The 21,097-nt window shown below is 48.3% G+C and overlaps 2 protein-coding genes across 4 annotated transcripts in view; one reads left to right on the top strand and one right to left on the bottom strand.

Annotated features, from left to right (window-relative positions):
* Positions 1 to 1,839: 1,839 nt before the first annotated feature.
* HMGCS2 (3-hydroxy-3-methylglutaryl-CoA synthase 2) lies at positions 1,840 to 8,314 on the top strand (the record flags this gene model as incomplete). Its single annotated transcript, XM_082614774.1, is given in 8 exon segments — positions 1,840 to 1,987; positions 3,356 to 3,521; positions 4,907 to 5,048; positions 5,050 to 5,081; positions 6,131 to 6,241; positions 6,843 to 6,970; positions 8,208 to 8,254; positions 8,258 to 8,314. Coding segments are annotated over 8 exon segments (831 nt in total).
* A 6,516-nt stretch (positions 8,315 to 14,830) lies between these two features.
* Positions 14,831 to 21,097, bottom strand: part of PHGDH (phosphoglycerate dehydrogenase) — a 31,763-nt gene continuing 25,496 nt past the window's right edge. For 2 of the 3 annotated variants that reach the window (XM_082611998.1, XM_082611999.1), the window contains 4 exons: positions 18,196 to 18,328; positions 16,854 to 16,984; positions 15,988 to 16,225; positions 14,831 to 15,136 (listed from right to left, as the gene is read on the bottom strand). In XM_082611998.1, the coding sequence (XP_082468124.1) occupies positions 14,982 to 15,136; positions 15,988 to 16,225; positions 16,854 to 16,984; positions 18,196 to 18,328 (657 nt within the window). In that variant the 3' untranslated portion in view covers positions 14,831 to 14,981. The remainder of the gene's footprint in view (positions 15,137 to 15,987; positions 16,226 to 16,853; positions 16,985 to 18,195; positions 18,329 to 21,097) is intronic. The other variant, XM_082612000.1, reaches the window with a different exon arrangement.

The raw sequence follows: 21,097 nt of genomic DNA, 5'->3' as shown, positions 1-21,097 counted from the left end.
TAAACCATTAGTCAGAGTTTTCAAGAAAAAAAAGAAGACTCAAATCAACAAAGTTAGAAATGAAAAGAAGTAACAACTGACACTGCAGAAATACCAAAGGTAGTGAGAGATTGCTACAAGCAACTCTATGCCAATAAAATGGAAAACCAGGAAGAAATGGACAAATTCTTAGAAAAGCACAACATTCTGAGACTGAACCAGGAAGAAATAGAAAATATAAACAGACCAATCACAAGTACTGAAGTTGAAACTGTGATTAAAAATCTTCCAACAAACAAAAGCCCAAGACCAGATGGCTTCACAGGCAAATTCTATCAAACATTTAGAGAGGAGATAACACCTATCATTCTCAAACTCTTCCAAAATATAGCAGAGGGAGGAACACTCCCAAACTCATTCTATGAGGCCAACATCATTCTGAAACCAAAACCAGACAAAGATGTCACAAAGAAAGAAAACTACAGGCCAATATCACTGATGAACATAGACGCAAAAATCCTCAACAAAATACTTCAAACAGAATCCAACAGCACATTAAAAGGATCATACACTATGATCAAGTGGGGTTTATTACAGGAATGCAAGTATTCTTCAATATATGCAAATCAATCAACATCATACACCATATTAACAAACTGAAGGAGAAAAACCATATGATCATCTAAATAGATGCAGAGAAAGTTTTTGACAAAATTCAACACCCATTTATGATAAAAACCCTGGAGAAAGTAGGCATAGAGGGAACTTTCCTCAACATAATAAAGGCCATATATGACAAACCCACAACCAACATCATCCTCAATTGTGAAAAACTGAAACCATTTCCACTAAGATCAGGAACAAGACAAGGTTGCCCACTCTCACCACTCTTATTCAACATAGTTGTGGAAGTTTTAGCCACAGCAATCAGAGAAGAAAAAGAAATAAAAAGAATCCAAATTGGAAAAGAAGAAGTAAAGCTGTCACTGTTTGCAGATGACATGATACTATACATAGAGAATCCTAAAGATGCTACCAGAAAACTACTAGAGCTAATCAATGAATTTGGTAAAGTAGCAGGATGCAAAATTAACGCACAGAAATCTCTTGCATTCCTATACAGTAATGATGAAAAATCTGAAAGTGAAATTAAGAAAACACTCCCATTTACCATTGCAACGAAAAGAATAAAATACCTAGGAATAAACCTACCTAATGAGACAAAAAACCTGTATGCAGAAAATTATAAGACACTGATGAAAGAAATTAAAGATGATACAAATAGATGGAGAAATATACCATGTTCTTGGATTGGAAGAATCAACATTGTGAAAATGACTCTATTACCCAAAGCAATCTACAGATTCAATGCAATCCCTATCAAACTACCACTGGCATTTTTCACAGAACTAGAACAAAATATTTCACAATTCATATGGAAACACAAAAGACCCTGAATAGCCAAAGCAATCTTCAGAAAGAAAAGCAGAGCTGGAGGAATCAGGCTCCCTGACTTCAGACTATACTACAAAGCTACAGTAATCAAGACAGTATGGTACTGGCACAAAAACAGAAATATAGATCAGTGGAACAGGATAGAAAGCCCAGAGTTAAACCCACGGACATATGGTCACCTTATCTTTGATAAAGGAGGCAGGAATGTACAGTGGAGAAAAGACAGCCTCTTCAATAAGTGGTGCTGGGAAAACTAGACAGCTACATGTAAAAGGCTGAAATTAGAACACTACCTAACACCATACATAAAAATAAACTCAACATGGATTATGTGGCTCTCCTACCCTCTCTGCTCAACGTGGGCTGCCTTGTACAGTCCCCGAATCCCTCTGTGTGCCTTGCCACATGGAGAATGTATATGACTTCTACAAAGCAGATATGACTTCAGAGTGCCCACAATTGGATGGGAAGCTCTCCATCCAGTGCTACTTATGGGCCCTGGTCCGATGCTGCATGTTATACCGTCAAAAGATCCAGAACCAGTGGGAGCAAAGTATGGGGCTCAGAGGGCAGAAGGTGGGGACCCTATTTACACAAGGCCAAGAGTATGTCCTAAACTCTTAAGACAAGGACTCTCTTCTCCTCTGCAAATGATCACAAGAGAATCGTTTCATGTCCCCTTCTTCTGACATCCTTTCCTGGGCCTAGGCTAAAGTCCCTTTGGAAGTCACCCAAAGTCAAGTATGAAATTGCCTCTAACTTGAATTAAATGAAAGAAAGTAAACAATCCAAGGTCAAAGCTGAAGCCAGTGGGTGCCAGCCACCTGGGGAGGTACTGTGTGAATCAGAGTGACCATGTCCTGTGGAGGCCAGGATTCGTTTCTGATGAAGTCAGGAGTGATTCAACTCTTGGTTTATAGTTTGCCACCTTTTAAAGTCTGGTTGATGTTGAAAATTCTTACCCATATTTTCAGTATACTTAAGTGTTATCAGTGATTTTTTTTCTTTGCCTGGTAGTGTTGGAAGTTGATTTTATTTTCACCTTACTTTCTGAAGTTTTCTGCTAAAAAATATGTACCAATTCCATAATCAGAAAAGAAATGAAGCTTCTTTTAAAAATAAAGAGAAACCCATATACTTAAAAAATAAAGGGGGGGGGTTCCTACCTGTTTAGCCATGCCCAGATGGACATCTAAAAAAGGCAGGTTTCAGTGTGGGAAAAGGCATGTGCTGAAGCATCAGAGCATGGATGCTTTAGGGGTGTCCTGAAGCATCTTGCCCCTCTCTGCTGCACTGGGTGGGATGCTGGCTGCCTCCATGGGAAAGGAGTCAACTTGGACGTCTCTGCCTCTGCCCATCCACTGTAAAATTGTCATTGGTTAATTGCTCTGGCATCCTCTGAATTCTTATGACATTCTAATTTTAGTCCTTAATCTCATATGGAATTTGATCAATGCCGCTTTGGATCTCAGCACCAAATTGTAAACTTTCCTAAGGGCAGAGGGTGCATTGCCCTTCTCTTTGGAATATGAGAGAGTCTGGAGTGTAGATCCAGAGACACCAGAACCCAAAGCCAAAGCCAGCTCTTTTCAAGCTGGGTGACCTTGGACACGTGACTCGGCTTCATATTTTGGAGACTGTTTCTCCCCTGGAAAATAGAGAAAATAATACAGTATGAGGTTGATTTGAGGAATTATTTGTCATAGAGTTTGGCAATGGCAGACAGGCAGAAAATATTTGTTTCTTTACCTGCTTTATGAGTAGAGTGCTTAGTAAAATGCTTGTAAAATGAATGAACAAACCTCTGTATGTTTGCCGGAGGTAGGAGCCAGTTTTCTGGGAGACCTCAGCACAGTTAGATCTTGGAGAGTATGTCTAAGTGGATCATGCCACATCCTTGCTTTCACACTTCTTCTTCCAGCTGGCATCAATCGACATTTCACTCCTGATGATTTACAGTTTATGATCTTTCACACACCCTTCTGCAAGATGGTCCAGAAATCCCTGGCTCACCTGATGTTCAATGACTTTCTGTTAGCCAGTGGCAACACACAGACCGGCCTCTATAAGAGGCTGGAAGCCTTCAGGTGAGTCCTCTTCATAAGAAGGAGGAGGCTTCCTCATGCCTTGAGTGTGGAACACCAGCCACTCCTGTGGGAAAAGACAACAATCCTCCAACACAGTAGAAATGACACCAAGTCCTCACGTGGGTTAGTGCATTATTGTCTTCTCAGAGACCTCACTCTGTATCTTAGGGAGCACAGGGGCCCTGCCAGAACCTCTAGATCAAGTGACTATAAGAAGCTTCGGAGAGTAATAAAAAGGGGAAAGGGAGTGTGACTAAATTATTCAGGCAATAAACATGTTATGAACATCAACTATGTGTCAGACATCATACTAAGCTCTGGGGACATAAAAGTGGACATGACTCCATGATACCTGCCTAGAGGATCTCACAGTCTGTACAGAAAGAAACACCTAGAAGCAAATAATCACAATGCAGGATGGCAACTTGGGGAGTGTCTGGTCTCATTCCCACTAGCCATTGGCTTAATGAACATCTTGCTTGTTGCCTCAAATCCCCGCACCTATGAAATAGAGATAGTCCAGCTCACTCCCCTTTGATGTCAATAAAGCAGGGAGAATGCTGTTTATTGATGAGATACTCCAAGACATTCAGAAAAGAAGAATACAAAGAGTTCTCACTGGGAAGGGAAGCTTTCCCTTTCTTCTTGGTATCTGTTCAAGTTTTGGAGTATTTTACCAACATCTGCCCCTGTTTCTAACTACTACTGCTAACCCTGCCACTAACATCCAAATTAGCACAAACACTGCTTCTAAGACCTACCCCATGGAAAAAAAAATTTCTAACATATACCAAAGATAATAGCTTAATATCTCTAATATATGAAACTCTCATCAATAATCAGAAAAACAGGGCTTCCCTGGTGGCGCAGTGGTTGAGAGTCCACCTGCCGATGCAGGGGACACGGGTTCGTGCCCCGGTCCGGGAGGATCCCACGTGCCGCGGAGCGGCTGGGCTCGTGAGCCATGGCTGCTGAGCCTGCGCGTCCGGAGCCTGTGCTCCACAACAGGAGAGGCCACAACAGTGAGAGGCCCGCGTACTGCAAATAATAATAATAATAATAATGTTAGAGAAGCTGACAATGTCATAGAGAAAATTAGTTAAGGAAGCATGCTAAACAGAATGTATAGCATGATTTTACTTTCCAATAAACTGTATAAAGTTAGGAATGGATTCCACAAGAAAACTATGACCTAAGTGCTCTCTCTGAATGGTAAGACTATTAGTGACAGTTTTCCTCTGTGTTTTCTGTATTTCCAAATATTCTACTATAAAAAACATGTGTCCCAAAGTCTTCTCTCCAGTAGCTGTTACACTTTTCCCATTGCTGCATTCCTTCCCTCATGTGGCTTCTCGCCTGGCCTATTCCTCTGGCTGCCTCACATGGGGGCTAAAGCTGGAAGACACCTACACTAATAAGGATGTAGAAAAAGCATTTCAAAAGGCCTCTCTAGACATGTTCAACAAGAAGAGCAAGGCCTCCCTCTACCTCTCCACACACAACGGGAATATGTACACTTCATCCCTGGATGGATGGATGCCTGGCCTCACTTCTGTTCCAGTGAGTACTGCATGTGACCCCACCTCCTCTTACCCATGACCTCTGGTCTGAGGGTTCAACCAAGTTTTGTTCCTCTTCTGGTTCAGAAGTTTTTCAAAAAGGAAAGAAAGAAGGAAGGAAGGAAAATGAAAGAAACAGGTTTCAAAGGTGTATGTGTAGGCAGATTTACCATCAGTATTAAACAGTGGTCTCCAAAGTGAAGTGCAGGTATGATGCCAGGGGATGAGCAAGACCTATTTGGTGCAGCAGGAAAATAGTAGAACTTTTATGCATATTTTGATCTCATCCTTTAAAATCTCGGTACTCAGTAAAGCATGTTGGTCAAGAGATTCTAGCTTTAGAGCCCACAACCTGTGTTCAAATCTCTTTACCATTTATTAGCTTTGACTTTGGAAAAATACTTAACCTTTATGTGCCTTCTTTTTCCCAACCATAAAATTTGTACAATAAAAATACCTATCTTCTAAGGTTTTGATGAATGTTAAATGTCTAAAGCACCTAAAACAGTAATGCTCAGCAGGGGCTCAAATGTTAGTTTTTATTTTTATAGATATTCTATTTTGTGGATTTTACAAGAAACCACTTGTACTAGTACATGCATACAACATGAGAAAAATATATATGTATCTCATTAGACTTGCTCAAATTATTCCTAATGAGGATATAATAAAAAAAAAGTTACAACTGTGGAAGCACTGCCAGTCAACATGGGAGCCTTGAGATGAGTCCAGTGGTCTGACCTTCACTTGGAGGTGTCTTCAGAGTTCACTGAATTCATCTTGTCTTCCTGGGTGGGGAGAAGTTCCTGTTACATCCCAGAAATTCTGTTATGCTCACTGTGACTTCTGTATCTTAGACTTTAGCTGTTCTCCTCTTGGTAAGTTTTCCTCCCTCTGGGCCTACCCCCAGGGTCTTCCAGAAGTCCCTGTTTGTGTAGAGTGCCCAGAACCCATTTCTAGTTGCAAGAGGTTGACTAGACTGGTGGCTTATTTGCAGTGCGGAACATAATGTTGATGTGTGGTTTTAGGTTTTGATTTCTTTCCCCGCAGTCTCTCTGCTCAGGGCTTGGCTGGCTCCAGGATTGGTGCCCTGTCTTATGGCTCTGGCTTAGCGGAAAGTTTCTTTTCATTTTGGGTGTCCCAGGATGCTTCTCCAGGTGAGTCCAGTCTTTTTATCAGGCACTTCTGGCCAGTTTCATCTGGTAAAAGAAACCACTTTCTGCCTCACCACTACCAAGGCTCCCACCTTGACAGAATTATGTTGTGATTAAGAACAAAGGAAAGCCCTGAAGGGATTTAAGCAATAGAGTAAGTTTGTCTAATTTGTGTATTAGAAGCACTTCCCTGGTTACTACTTAGAGACTAGACTGATGAGAAACAAAGGTGAATATGGGGAAACCGGTCAGATTGTTCCAGCAAATAGTCTAGGCTAGAGGTGATGGTTTGGTTGCAACTGGTTAAAGAGAAATTGATGGATTAGAGATATCCAGTAAACATTTGTTGATTATTTTATGATGGATGTGATCAAGAGCATACATCTAAGCGCTAAATGGGATATACCTTGACTAAATGAGGGCCTGCTTGTATGTTTTGCTAACATTATGTTTGCTGAGCTTTATCATTTCTTGACATTCTAAGCCATACACAGAGCACTTTTCCCTGGGGTGGGAGCTCCCACAGAGCCTGGCTCTCCATTGGACTTGTGATTGGTAAGCAGTGATGACAATGAAGTAAGTTTAAGAGTCTTACTTTTGCTTCCCAGGCTCCGCCTGCTGGAGAAGCTGGTATCCAGTACATCAGACCTGCCAAAAAGTCTCACCTCCTGGAAGCATATGTCTCCTGAGAAGTTTACAGAAATAATGGACCAAAGAGAACAATTCTACCACAAGGGTAAGAAAAAAGGCAGAAAGAGAGGAGGAGAAGGCAATTTTTCTCAGATTCTATGCCAGGAGCTGAGAGCCAGGGATTCATCAGAAGTCTAGAGTATAGTGGGTGAGAGTGACGACTTCTATCAGATATGATTGGGAGAAGGTTTGTTAAGTTCAAAAGGGGAAGAACTGGGTGGGGAAGCAGAAGGCAGAGTTGGGAAGAGGTAGGAGGCAGCATGTGGCTTTCCAGCACTGAGCATAGATAACCACCCAAAACAGGATACTGGACGATGAAGTCCCATGAAAGCCAGATGTATGGTCTTTGAAAATACAATCTATGCAACAGTTGAAAAAGCCCAGATTTTGGAGCCAGATATCAGTCTAAGCTGAGCTGTGATACTTATCAGCTCTTTATCTTTGAGAAAATTATCGAACTTTTCTCAGTTGCCTCATTTCTAAAATCATACGAACTTTGCAGGATTGCCAAAGAGATTAATGAATTAATTAATGATAAATAAGTTATCAGCAAATATTACTGTCTTCTTCCAGCTACCCCCTTTCCTTACCAAACATAAAACAAAATAGTGTCCCCAAAAAGCAACAAAGGAAAAGTACACCAAAGCAAAAGTTAGGACTGGAGAAACCAGATGGTGGTTTTAAAATCAGGGTAACCATATTTTTTCAAGCAAAACTTGGGACTTGCCCTGAAAAGGAGACTGAACTTATGGAATTGAGAATGTTCCAGAAAACCTAGACCTAGTAGTCATTGATCTTATCTGGAACAGGGGACATGTTAGAGCAAAAAAGAAGCCAAAATAAAATAAAAATAGGACCTCTGAGATGAACATTAATGGACAAAACTTTGAAATACTACAATGAATCAGAGTTGGAAAACTTAGGGCTAGGAAGGAAGTGTCTATTAGAAAACAGGATGCTCTGAGGTACACCTCAAGCTAGGTACCATTGGCAGAAGGACATGATGAAGATTTCAATGGAGGGAGGGCATGTTTACTGCAGAAAAATGGCATACTCTTATAACAAAATTTCTAGTAGACAAGTCTTAGGTACTAGCTCCAAGAGAGCTGCTTCTGGTTCTTCTGATGGCCCAGTGCTCTACTGGGTGTAGACTAGGTGACCTCACCACCCCTTGCAGCACAGCCAAGAGAGCTCCATGTGAAGGTCTAGGCATCCCTATTACCATTTTCTCTTCCTCAACCCCATGCAGCCCTTTGTGAGTATTGCCTCTTCTCATTCCACAGTGAATTTCTCACCACTTGGTGACAAAAACAGCCTTTTCCCAGGCACTTGATACCTGGAGCGAGTGGATGAGCTGTATCACCGGAAGTATGCCCGGCATCTGGTCTAAAGGTGATGAGTGAAATTTTAGAGTGTAGGTGGCTTAAAGATTTTCCTCTGGGTAACAGATGCAGTTCTGAGAGTGTAAACAGGCCAGAGAGGGTTCGTAGCTTCCAAAATGATCAGAAGTGGGGAGTTTGTACCACGAGGACCAAGTAAAACTCTTGGGGCTCTTTGCCCATGAAAGGCAAAAGCTGGGGGAGGGGCATGTTCTTAAATCTTGAATCTGAAAAAAAGAGTCAACTTGTTTACCTGATCTACTCATGATAGGAAGCTCCCCTAGAAGCTTGATAGAAACAAAATTAGCATCCATAACAGAAGCAGGCAGGCTGTAAACCTGAAACTATGGAACTGATTACTCCAATGGGGTGAGTCGGTAACAAAGATGAAGAGCATCAGAGAAGGAACACACCAGTGTGTTGGAGAGACTTATAAGGAAACGGTGCTGGGGATTCTGTGAGAGGCAGAAGCCTTGGCTGGAGGGAACCTTAGGCTAAGGGGCTGCAGGCAATCCTCCCGTCTTGTGATTCCTTCTGGGGAGAAGAAGTGAGATTTGGGAAATAAGTGGGAAGGGCATAAGGAGAGAAGAGTTTGATGGAAGTGGATGGAATCGCGAAGAGAAATAGGAGAATTCTTTATGGTACTTTTTAAAGGAAAATCAAAGATTCAGAATTAGAATCTTGTAGTGCATGGACCCAGATATCTGCCTTCAGTTAATCTTCCAAATTGGGAAGATAAGCAGAATGGAAGTGTGAGAAGCAATTTCTTTTACAACCCATAAATCTCAACAGATCAGTCCCTGCACCCGAATACTTCATCTATATTTTCCTGTTTTTAAATTTTCCCCCCTACTTTGGTATATGAAGGGGGAAGACTAAAAAGGTTTGCCAAGGGCAGGGTAGGGAACAGGGAAAGATGAGGAAGAAGTCCTGGGTAAATGAGATACCCGGATAAAACAGGAAAACTGCAGGATAATGGGTGTCCTCTGTTACTGCTAACCACTGCCAGCGTTCTCAGCCCTGTGGGGCAACTGAAGTGTGCCTCTGGGATGTTAGGAGGTAAGCGAGGTTGGAAAGGGGGCTGACTGGCCAGGCTACAGGGTATGGTTGAGAACGGCAGGCTCCATAAGCAGACTCATCAGACTTTGGCGCTACCAGGGAGTCATCTGTTTGTTTGCTTATCTGTTGTCTGTTTGTAATATGGTTCTTAAGGGTAAGTCAGTGGCAAAGAGGGGGCCATTAAATGTGTCAAGCTAGTTCAGACATCAGAAGCAGAGAGAGAGAGAGAGAGAGAGGAGAAAGAAAGAGACAGAGAAAGAGAGAATTGGGATTTTTCAAGGGAGAGTTTCCAAAGCAGGTTCCCTCCCTCTCCTGGTCTACATGCTTAAGCAGCATTGTACCAAGAAAAGAAAAGCTGGGCCTCATCCTCGTCTCACAGGAGCAGTGAACCTACACCAGTGAGACGTTAGCTGAAATAAAGATTGTATGTCAGTGCAGTGCTCTGCGGAGCTCTGCCTCTGCACTGCCCAGCCTGCTCTCCCATCACAGACAGGACGTGTCATGGGGACCCTGCCCACCTCCCAGCCTTGGTTCCCATGGCATTGGGCTCAGGGCCCTCAGGCGTCCAGGTTTGTTGCTGGGAGGGCAGTGGAACACCCTAGACCTTGGGATATCTTTAGGAGAGGCTGCCTCGGGTAAGGAGCAGGTATGGGGAAAGGGGGGATGCCCAGGGTGAGACTCATGATTGAATGTCCTTCTTATGTTTCTTTAAACTTTACAGATATGTAGAGAGGTTTCTTGCAAAAGTACCCTATAGAATTTCTACCCTCTCTCGATCGTATAAATGTCCCCCACCCTTAGCTGGTAAATAGATTGGATTGGACACCGCAGCCCCCAAAAGCACTGGCCCTGGAGAGTGAGGGGCCATCCTTAGTGGGTCCTTCATGTCCTTCCTTGCTGCAGTCACTGTCATGGGCTTGTGGTGCTAGAGGAGCCCTTTGTGAAGAGGGAGATGGAGGGATGGAGGGGAGGTTCAGCCTTGAACCACAGACCGGAAGTGTGGCAGATCCGTTGTCTCCTTCAAGATCCAGATAACTTGCCTCTCCTTTGCTGTAGCTTTGTTGTCATTGTTATTATTACATTTCTGTGCTGCTAGTTCTTTCTTTGTTTCGTAGGGTTTTCTGTGAATTTCTAAATTTTATGTTTGGTCCTAAGCTAATAGAACACAATTAAAAAGTAGGGAAGGAGGGAATAACTCCCGTATTTCTTGGAAACCAGAACACAACCAGTGCAGGAGCTGTCATGCAGAGAAACCTGCTGGCCCTCCTGGCTCCGGGGTCCCACTCTCCCCACCAGCACGTACACCCACAGCAGTGAACTTGCCGAGCACTCACCTCACACCCTCCTTCTCTCTCTTCCAATTCCATTCTCTGAGAGGTACAGGGGAAACAAAGGGTGAAACACAGCCTTCACCCCCAGCTTCCTTCCCTGATCGTAAGACACCTTACAGACACCTTACAGAGCCAGCAGACAGGGGCCAGAAATGACCTCAGGAGATGAGGATCAAAGCTCCTTGGTCCCGTGCCTTGTTGGTGTTACCGGCACAAGGGAGCACAGGGCAGAGGTGAATAGGTTGCGTTTTTGGCTCCTGCAGCCAAAAACATTGTTTCAATCCCTAGCAGGAAATTTTTCCCTTAGAGGATGGTTTTTCCCTCTTGAGCTAGGGCACTGCTTTATCTAGGATCTTGTAAAATAGCAATGGTTCAGGGGCGTGAAGTTATGTAAGTTATTAACTTATTTACTTGTAGAAAGTTTCCTCTGGCACCCCAGCAAGAAAGGGGCACTTTGGGGCTTCCCTGGTGGTGCAGTGATTGGGAGCCCGCCTGCTGATGCAGGGGACACGGGTTCGTGCCCCGGTCCGGGAGGATCCCACATGCCGCGGAGCGGCTGGGTTTGTGAGCCATGGTCGCTGAGCCTGCGCGTCCCGAGCCTGTGCTCCGCAACGGGAGAGGCCACAGCAGTGAGAGGCCTGTGTACCAAAAAAAGAAAAGAAAAGAAAAGAAAGGGGCACTTTGGAGGAGGGAGGATGGCTTCTGTCAGTGGGGAGGAGGGCTGGCGTGGGCAGGCCGCCCTAGGGATAAGAGGACACTGGTCACAGGGGGATGAGGTGCTGGGCCCGCCCACTTCACTGCTTGCTCCAGGCTGTTCGATTCACAACAGGCACCAGAAAATCCGAGATAAAGCCCTGCGTGAGCGCTAATCCTGCATCAGCTGACTCCCTTCCCAGGCCCTCTCCAGGTGCTCGCTGAGCCCTTGCTCTATTACACCAGCTGTAGCTGCCACCCAGCAGCCCCCCTTGGCTGACCCCCATTGCCTGCTCCTCCTCAGCAAGCTGTTTGGGGGCCCTCAGTCTAGTTGGCAGCCCTGGCAGGACAACGTATGCCTTTCCTAGGATCTCTGGAGTAGTGTCTGTAGTCGTGGGAGCAAAGCCCTTATTCACCTGAGTTCTTTTTTTTTAATTTTTTTTTTATATTGGAGTCGATTAACAGTGTTGTGTTAGTTTCAGGCGTACAGCAAAGTGATTCAGTTATACATATACATGTATCTATTCTTTTTCAAATTCTCTTCCCATTTAGGTTATTACAGAATATTGAGCAGAGTTCCCGGTGCTATATAGTAGGTCCCTGTTGTTTACCTATTTTAAGTACAGCAGTGTATACATGTCAATCCCAAACTCCCAATCTACCCCTCCCTCCCATCCTTCCCCCCCTGGTAACCATAAGTTCATTCTCTTAGTCTCTGAGTCTGTTTCTGTTTTGTAAATAAGTTCATTTGTGTCTTTTTTTTTTTTTTTTTTGCAGATTCTGCGTAAAAGCAATGTCGTATGATATTTGTCTTTCTCTGTCTGACTTACTTCCCTTAGTACAATAATCACCTGAGTTCTTGAGGCAGGAGACTCTGGGCCTTGCCTTCTATCCTCATAGTTTGCTGGGGGGTCTTGGTGGCCTGAGCAACCAGGACCTTCTGTGTCACCGAATGCCGCAGCCAGGGCTGCTGCCACTTGCGAGTCATTTGGACACTATGTGGGGGTGATATTAAACATATTTAATGAGACTATCAAGGTGCTGCCCATACCGTGCACGCCGGCAGAATATGAGCCCTGGTTCAGCTGCAGGGCACCCAGGAGGGCACTGGTCATGGTCACCGCCGCGCAGAGCTTTCCAGCCCCTTCCTCTCCCCCTCTTCACTGACTTTGATACTAAGCCCTAGGACTTCCTCTGGTACCTCCAGCAACTACTTCATTAAAACTGACTCCTGCTGGCTCTGCACAAAGCCCTCTCCCCCTGTTTAAGGTCAGCATATGAGGGAATGATTTTCCAGTTGCCCGGTCACCATTTTCACCCTAAGGTAGGCTACTATCATGCAGATAAAGAACTTACCTATGTGGGAAAAAAATCACCCAGGACAACCTACAGCAGGAGAGGATGGAGCGATGACTTGATAAAGGTATTGAGGCCTGTTACACGCATCTCAAGCAAGAATACCAACATGTCACAGTATATTGAAACAGATGTGGAGAGTGGTCCAGCCCCGTGACCATGAGGCAACTTCTGGTCTCCAGGGGACATACTAAACACACACACACACACACACACACACACACACACGTACGTACATTTCTGAATCTCAGAGTCCCAGGAGCCAGCATTCGGAGGCCAGTTCCCTCCTGTCCCAGTATTTGTCTGCCTCCCTCACTGAGCTTTCAGCAAAACGTCTGCTTCCCAGCCAAGACACACAAGAAGGAAATTCCACTCTAAAGTTAGGCGGTGCAGAGATGCCACAAACCACAGAGAAACGCGAAGGAGTAAACAGCACCAGCTGGATCTTAAACTTAATCTTGTCTTTTTAAATTTAGGAGAGTTTACGTGGACAGCCACAGGACAGGGTGACACTGTGAGTGTGTCCCATGCCTTCACAAGCCACCCATGTCTAGGAAGATATTTGGGGATGCTCAAGTAATTTGGGTTTCTAGAATTGTTTTGACCACCTTAGAGCACAGAATATGCTCTATGGTTTGTCTAGAGGCTTCTGAGAAGAGGCTGAGAGGCTGAAGACTGAGCTCAATTTTTAACCAAGTTTTAACTTATCAATCTCAGCCTGTTTTTCTAGCTATCGATGGGCTCCAGCGCCCACCGCCCCCCCGACCCCCACCAGATGCTTCTTGATCTCTTTCCAGGCAGAGAGAACAGGCTGTCTGATGTCAGGACACCCCACGTCCAGATCTGGCAGAACATTACCACAAGGGCAAAGGGAGGGCCGTTTGGTGCATGGGGTTCTATGTAAGCAACTGAGACCTGGTTGTCTGCTCTTAAAGAAAGACATAGGGATGAAGAAACCAAGTAGCTCGGGCACTTCCCATACACCACTTTTTTAAGCCATTCAATCCTGAGAGGCATCATTATCCCTCTTACTGATGAGGGAACAAAGGCTTAGGGGAATTAAGCACTGTGCTCAAGGTCAAAGCAGCTCAAAGCCACCTTGCTGTTCGAGTTCAGGCCCATCCCCTTCCAGGTCTGCTACTGCAAGGCCCTAATACATGTTATGAGCTCACAGCAGAGGTCAGCACAGCAAGCGGTTACTGGTGGAGCTTCTACCGACCTTTGGTTCAGTCACAGCTCTGAGGCCACAGTGATGGGTTTGCTCCTGCCACTGTCAATCAGCTGCCCAGTGCCGGGCCTTCTTAGCCTGCCTTGTCTCCAAAACAGATGCTGCTGGGCACAAGGTAGGAATGGATCATCCCCTACAGATGGAGTAAAAAACCCTCAAAAGGTGAAACCCTTAGGGTGCAGGAGTACCATTCTGCCATGTTTTGTGAAAATCATCTTTAAAAAAAATAAATCAAGTAATATACTGCCCAACCCATACTGAGCTGGCTTTGTGAACTCATCAAACATCCTCAGGCCCTGTGCCTTTACTCACACTTTTTTCCCCTTATGAAATCTTCCCAAACATCTCCTGGGAACCACCATCCACAGCTCCAATTACGTCCTCCTCTGCTCTCAACAGAATTCACATACACCTGTTGTGGCACTTTCCTCACTGCTTCCAGTGACCTCTGTGTGCTGTCCCCCCAGCAGATGGAGACTTCTATGGGAGCAGTCTGAGCTTTAATCCTCCTCCTCCTAGGCAGAGCATCTAACCCAGTGCCTGGCACCTAATGCTGTACATGTTTGTTGAATCATAGTTTCAATGTGTATCTAAATTCCCAGATGGAAGGGATATCTGAAATAGCATAGGAATTTGCTCAAATACCTTGAGTTTTGTTCCTGTAAAAATGTCTCTTAAAAACTTGAGAGACAGGAGAGGGGGTCCTCTTCAGAGTACCCACAGGCAGGCGTGCAGTCCGCCCATCTGGATCTCCCTTTACATGTCCTACCCTCCCGCAACAAAAGCCCAGCCCCACGGCTGCCTGCGGATGCCCTCTGGTGGCTCTTCAGGGTAATGACAACACAAAGGTGCCCGGAGAGTACGGGGTAGGCTCTTTATTGGGTGGTTATTGCTGTACGACAGGGGTCAGATGAGACACAAGCAGTGTCAGCCCCAGGAATGTGGCTCTCCTCTCCCAGTGGGTGTGTTTCTTCAGAAAATCCCACGAGGCTGGGACAAGTGAGCCCAAGGTTAGAAGTGGAACTGGAAAGCCTCGGTCGTGTGCTGCTTCCAGGGCTCCAGGCTGGGCAGCAGGGAGGAGATGCCCATGACGTGCCAGGTCTCCCCATCTGACACCATTGAGGTCTGGTAGGACAGCAGCTGCACCTCCGACTCTGCCAGGAGGTCTGGAAGTAGAAGAAACCCCTGACTGGCACAGGGCTTGGGGGAAGGAGAAGAAAGAGGCTGGGAGCAGGCTTGTGAGCCTTGAGTTCCCAAGTTCAATGTTGCAACGGGGGTGATGGTCTCAGAATCAAAGCTCTGAGACAGGGAACAAAGGGCTCTGCCCAGGTCCCTCACTATTCTGCAGGCTTTAGGAACACCCTGGCCATCAGGCAAGGCAAGGGAGGGAAGACCAGCCACAAAAAGCCAGAGCTGGACTTGCTGGCTGCCAGTTTTATCCATCAGCAAGGGGGAAAAGCAGGGGAAAGTTCCCCTGGGCAGCTGGCAACGATAGTGAAATTAGGCCCTTGGAGGCCTGTGGACACACTCACTCTCTGCCATACTTGGAAGTGCTCCAGAACTCCCAGTAGCCCGAGTGCCAGGGGACAGGAGCAGATCCAAGATGCCCATGACATCTGGAGGGGATGCCCTGACATGCTTTGTTGGATCAGGCTGGCCACCATCGGGCCTGCGGTCAGAAGGAAACCTGCAACTTAATTCTGAGCTCCTGGGATACAGCTCTACAGGCAGTTCTCAACTGTGTCCTTGCTGTGGTGAGCACCTGCCTAACAATAGGGGCTCTGGGGCCCTACCCCTGACGCACTGCTCCACGACCTTAGATAAGGCACTTAACCTCAGAACTCCATACCGGCTCCCCAAATGTTCTGGAACCTGCTGCAGATCCAGTGATGCCGGCAGGCATGGAGAGGGGCTGAGGGAGGCAAAAGTCCACGGAGCCCAGTCCCAGAACAGAGCCCTCAACACACACCCACCGCTGCCTCAAGGGCACCGGCCGGCACTACAGGTCCCTCCTCACCAATCATGGTCGGCAGCATGGCAGGGTTGGAGGGGTGAGTCCTGAACATGAGCAGGGGCAGGCCCCGGTGGAGAGGCACCTCTGGTCTGAAGACAGCTCCGTTGAGTGCCTGCAGCACAGGCGTGGTGCCCTGGACCCAGCCCACGGCCTGGTAGGGGGCACCTGCCAGGGCCACGGTCAGGAGGCATTCCCCGCAGCCCTGCTCCCCTGGTGCAGCAGGGCTGTGGGAAGTGGTTACCTGCAGAGAGAAGGCAAAAAGGCACAGTGACGCCCACCCCCTCCCCAGGCCTAATCGCCAATTTATAGGGCTTCAGCCCTGCTGACACGCCACTCTCAGCAATTCAGGGCTTGGGGGAGAGGGCAGATGGGGAAGCCACGAGGGGCGGCAGAGGCTAAGAGGATGTGCGGCGAGCTCCCGGAGTCTGCAGACTAACCAGGACCCCGGGTGCCGTGGTAAAGGAGCACTGGTTGGAGAATCAGGGGCCGAGCACGCCGGGCTAGCTCCCAGCTCCCAGCCGGGCTCCTCGATTTCCTCAGCTGTGAAGTGGGGCTACTGCTGCCCCTCCCACTCACAGAGCACTTATACACAAAGCACTTTCACGAGTATTAGTTCACTCGTAGCGATGCTCGGGGCCGGTGGTGTCTGCACTCTGCAGGTGAAGAGATCACAGCTGCTTCTCACAGGCAGACGCTGTCACCTGCAGGACTTGCGCCCAGCGCTCCCGCTCCGGGAGCAGAGCTGCAAGGTGCTCTGAACGCAGGCGCTGACCCGGGCTGGAGGGGCTGGAGGGGAGGGGAGGGGCTGGAGGGGAGGGGAGGGGATGGAGGGGAGGGGAGGGGATGGAGGGGAGGGGTGGGGTGCGCACGTTGAGGCCGGCCTCTTTCACCAGCAGCTTGGCGTTCACCAGGTTCACCTCCCTCTGACGGGAAGCATCCTTCAGGAGGCCAACGATGACGGCGGGGGTCAGGCAGCTCCCAGAGTTCTTCAGGGACAATCCTGGGGACCCAGAGAAGCTGCCGTAAGGCCACTGTGTGTAGAACTACAAGGGAGTGGGCAGCACATCACTGGCCCCGAGCTCTGGGTCACGGCTCCTCTGACCTGGGGGCCCAACTCCAGCCTGCCAGGCAGTTCTGCTTTCCTCTGCAGGCAGAGAGGTGGCCGGGGTGAGGGACACACGGGGGGTCCAGGCCAGGACACCGGGGACGTTCTACACCAGTTTAAGAAGCTCTTCTCCAGAGCCCAGCCTAACTCTGCTGCTCCGCACACCTGCCCCTGGCCTGTCCGTCATTCCCCAAAGGGACACTTGAAAAATATCCTACCCTCATCCCTACCTGGCACTCATGCCCTTGCCGGCCTCAGGAAATGGAAGCAGAAAGGGGCGACTAAAGCAGCTGGGCCCGCTTCCCTGTCTTGTCTCCTTGAGGCCTCGGCACCCTGGCCAGTGAGGCCCCTGGCTCGGCCCCTGCCTGGTACGGGCAATGCTCAGGGTCTACCTGCCTCCACTCCAGTCTCTCCCCAAGTGAGATGGTCAACGGGGAGGACAAGCCCCTGCAGGGTTCAGGGGACCGGGGCCCTCCCCGGTCTCTCAAGCATGCCTGCACAGGGCTGGACCCACTGCAAAGGCGGCCAGAGCCTGCAGAGGGGCAGACAGCCGGTGCTGCTCCCATCCCCACTCCCCGGAGAAGCAAATGCCCCTGCGGGCATCAGCCTGCCCGAGGGCCCACCTGAGGATGTCACAGAGCACAAATGTCCTCACCACCTGCCTCGCCTGACACACCCGCCCCGGCTTTCACTTCACAGGTGAAGAACTCACAGCTCAGAAAAGGGAAAGTCCCACAGCAGGTAAGCAACAGGGTCAAAACCAGAATAAAATGTGCCGTTGCTTCACCCGGACCCCCTCCACCAATCCTACTGCCTCTCATGTGAAATTCCAAATCTTACGGAGGTCCCTCTTGTACCCCAAACATGCACGTCTTTAAAAGACTGCATAAACGTGATTTACGAAAATTAAGTATATCTCCCAATAACTTTTTGTACCCATCCTCCTCAGTAGCAAGCAAGCCATGCTCAGACCAAACGTGAAACGCAGTCACAAGAGCGGGGTCACCTCTGAGTCCCTCACTGGTCTGTGGCCTGCAGCAGACACACCCGGTGGGTGTCGAGTCCACGCCCCTCTTCCCTCTCCCTCTGCAGAGTTCCCGGCTCACCCTGTGTTACCACTTGGATGGTCCCTGTGGGGGACCCAGCCCAGGCTTGCATCAGTGCCCCAAGAGCTTCTGCCAGACCAATCCAAGGCTTCGTGTGTGGAGAGAAGGCACTGGTAAGGGCCTGGGCATTTACCTGCAGAGAAAGGGGAGCAGGGCAGAGGTCAGGAAGGGATGGGACAGGGCACACCTGCCCAACTCGGCTCCCAAACAAGGTCTTACTGCTGAGACTCAGCTCCATGTGGAGAGCAGGTGGCATGGGGCCACGCTTGCTTTGGGTGCCTGGGGAGTGACAACCTCCATTAGCCACCTACAACGTGACAACAACCTGTTCCCATAGCTGAGGAGAGCTATAGAGCCAGAAAAGGGCACAAAAGGCTAAGACCAGGGGCTTCCCTGGTGGCGCAGTGGTTGAGAGTCCGCCTGCCGATGCAGGGGACACGGGTTCGTGCCCCGGTCTGGGAAGATCCCACATGCCGTGGAGCGGCTGGGCCCGTGAGCCATGGCCACTGAGCCTGCACGTCCAGAGCCTGTGCTCCGCAACAGGAAAGGCCACAACAGTGAGAGGCCCATGTACCGCAAAAAAATAAAAAAATAAATAAAAAAGGCTACGACCACTTCAAACTGCCAGAAGGGAGTGGGAAGATGGGGAGAAGGACATCTCCCTCTTCTCTGAACATGTGCCAGCGCCCCCAACCCACTCCACCGGAGACTTGTTTCTCCTGTGCTGGGGAAGGAAGATAGGTCTTTGACATAAAACGTATGGGGGGGGCTTCCCTGGTGGCGCAGTGGTTAAGGATCCGCCTGCCCACACAGGGGACACGGGTTCGAGCCCTGGTCCGGGAAGATCCCATAGGCCGCGGAGCAACTAAGCCCATGTGCCACAACTACTGAGCCTGCGCTCTAGAGCCCACGTGCCACAACTACTGAGCCCACGTGTCGCAACTACTGAAGCCCTCGCGTCTAGAGCCCGTGCTCCGCAACAAGAGAAGCCACCGCAGTGAGAAGCCCGCGCACTGCAACGAAGAGTAGCCCCCGCTTGCCGCAACTAGAGAAAGCCCATGCACAGCAACAAAGACCCAACACAGCCAAAACTAAATAAATAAAATAAATACATTTAAAAAAAATTAAAATACAAAAAGAAAAACATACGGGGAGTCACAGATCACTTGGACCTAGAGTGGTGTGTCCCTCTGGGATGGCATTCCTAATTTGCCTTCATTTTTATTTTCCATGTTGATTTTTTTAAATGTGTTTTTACATTGTCACAAAACACTCTGTCAAAATATCACAATTTGTAAGGCTGGATTTATATATCTTTTTTTTTTTTTGGTCATGTCACGCAGCTTGTGGAATCTCAGTTCGCCAACAAGGGATTGAACCTAGGCCATGGCGGTGAAAGCGCAGAATCCTAAACACTAAACCACCAGGGAACTCCCTGGATTCACACACTTTTGATGATCCTATCACTCTTTAAAAGTTGACTCCTGTGAAGTCCACCACAGGCCTGCTAGGCAGTTGAAGAAGGCAGAAGCCATGTAATCTTCTGACGTTGTAAGTCTATGGTCTGGCTGGCTGGACCCCCAGCAGGGGCTTGATAACAAATACCAGCTTGTTCTGTGTCAAAATGTCTATTCCACCTTGTGGCTCTGAGTTAAATATCTGGCCACTTATGCTGAGGCAACTTGTAAAGAGAACCATCTAAGAAGGATTTAATTAGAAACCCGGGTTGGATGCAAATCAATCAGGCAGCTCTAAGATGTAATGAAAAGAAAACGTGGACGCTTCTATTCCTGTTTTCATAAAGATACAACTGGCAGAGAATTAAAGAGAGACTTGTGATGACAGAAACAACCAAGGAGGCGGGACCCCCCGAGCAGACCCTTCTGTGTGAGGGGCATCCTGGTGTGATCGCACCCTGCGGCCGGGCCCCCTTTGATCCTCTCCCAAGGGCACAGAAAGGGCAGTGAGTCCCAGAGCTGCAGGGGGGGAGGACTGAAGGGCCAGGCCATAGCTGGGGTGTGAAAGCCTGCAGCAGGCAGCAGGCAAGTGCTCAACTGAGAAGCCCCAAAGGCAGGCGCCACGCTTGGTCAGGTGCCTGCACAAGCCAGGGCGGTGCTTCCCCCAGGTCTGCTGAGTAAAAGGAGCGTCTGTCTTCTCCAGAAGATGAGTGGGAGGCTCCAGGAAGAGCCAATGCACTGGGGCACCAACCTGACCCTAATGCTAGTCTGTGCCTCACGTCAGAGCAGAACTAAACTGGAGAGGACCCGGTAAAGAATGAGGGAGAGAGGAGTTTCCCATGTGACAAACGTGTCTTTCTTACAAATGCCTACTCTACCCCACCAGCCGTTGTGGCTGGAGAGTTCAATTTGCCTAAGTTTAACAATTTGACTAGGAGATGTGACCTCTTAAGAAGGGGACATTTTGTGGGCCCATTTGATGGAGCTGGTGTTGAGTCCCCGTCATGAAAAGGCCTGGAATGCCACCACTCCCTGAATAACTCATAAGGGCTGCACCGCTGAGGGCTGTACCCTGCCTTGTGAGTGGACAGAAAAAAGAAAAGCCCAGCCCAGACTGGGTGGCAATGGTCACGGTGGCCCAAACCTCGCCTGGGTCCCCACCAGCCTCACGGGGGAGGAAGGAACCACTCAGAAGCCCACGGCATGCAAAGGGAGTGAGAAAGCGTGCCCTGTCTTGAGAAGCCCACAGACACAGCGCAGAGAGAGGGTGCAGACATGGATGGGTACGTGTCTTTGGTGACCACCGAGCTGTGGCCACTGCCAGGCTGTCCCAGCCTGCCCGTCGCACCTGTGATGGCTGCCCCCGAGGAGCCCTCCTACGGGACAGCAGTGGGCTCCTTTACTTTCTCAGGGTGTAGAGGCCACAGTGGCCTGGGCTCTTGAAC

The sequence above is a fragment of the Mesoplodon mirus genome, assembly GCF_964341445.2.
Source record: "Mesoplodon mirus genome assembly, chromosome: 3".
Classification (NCBI taxonomy): Eukaryota; Metazoa; Chordata; class Mammalia; order Artiodactyla; family Ziphiidae; genus Mesoplodon; species Mesoplodon mirus.
Note: the sequence above shows the minus strand (reverse complement) of the source record. Positions and strands in the feature narration are given on the sequence as shown.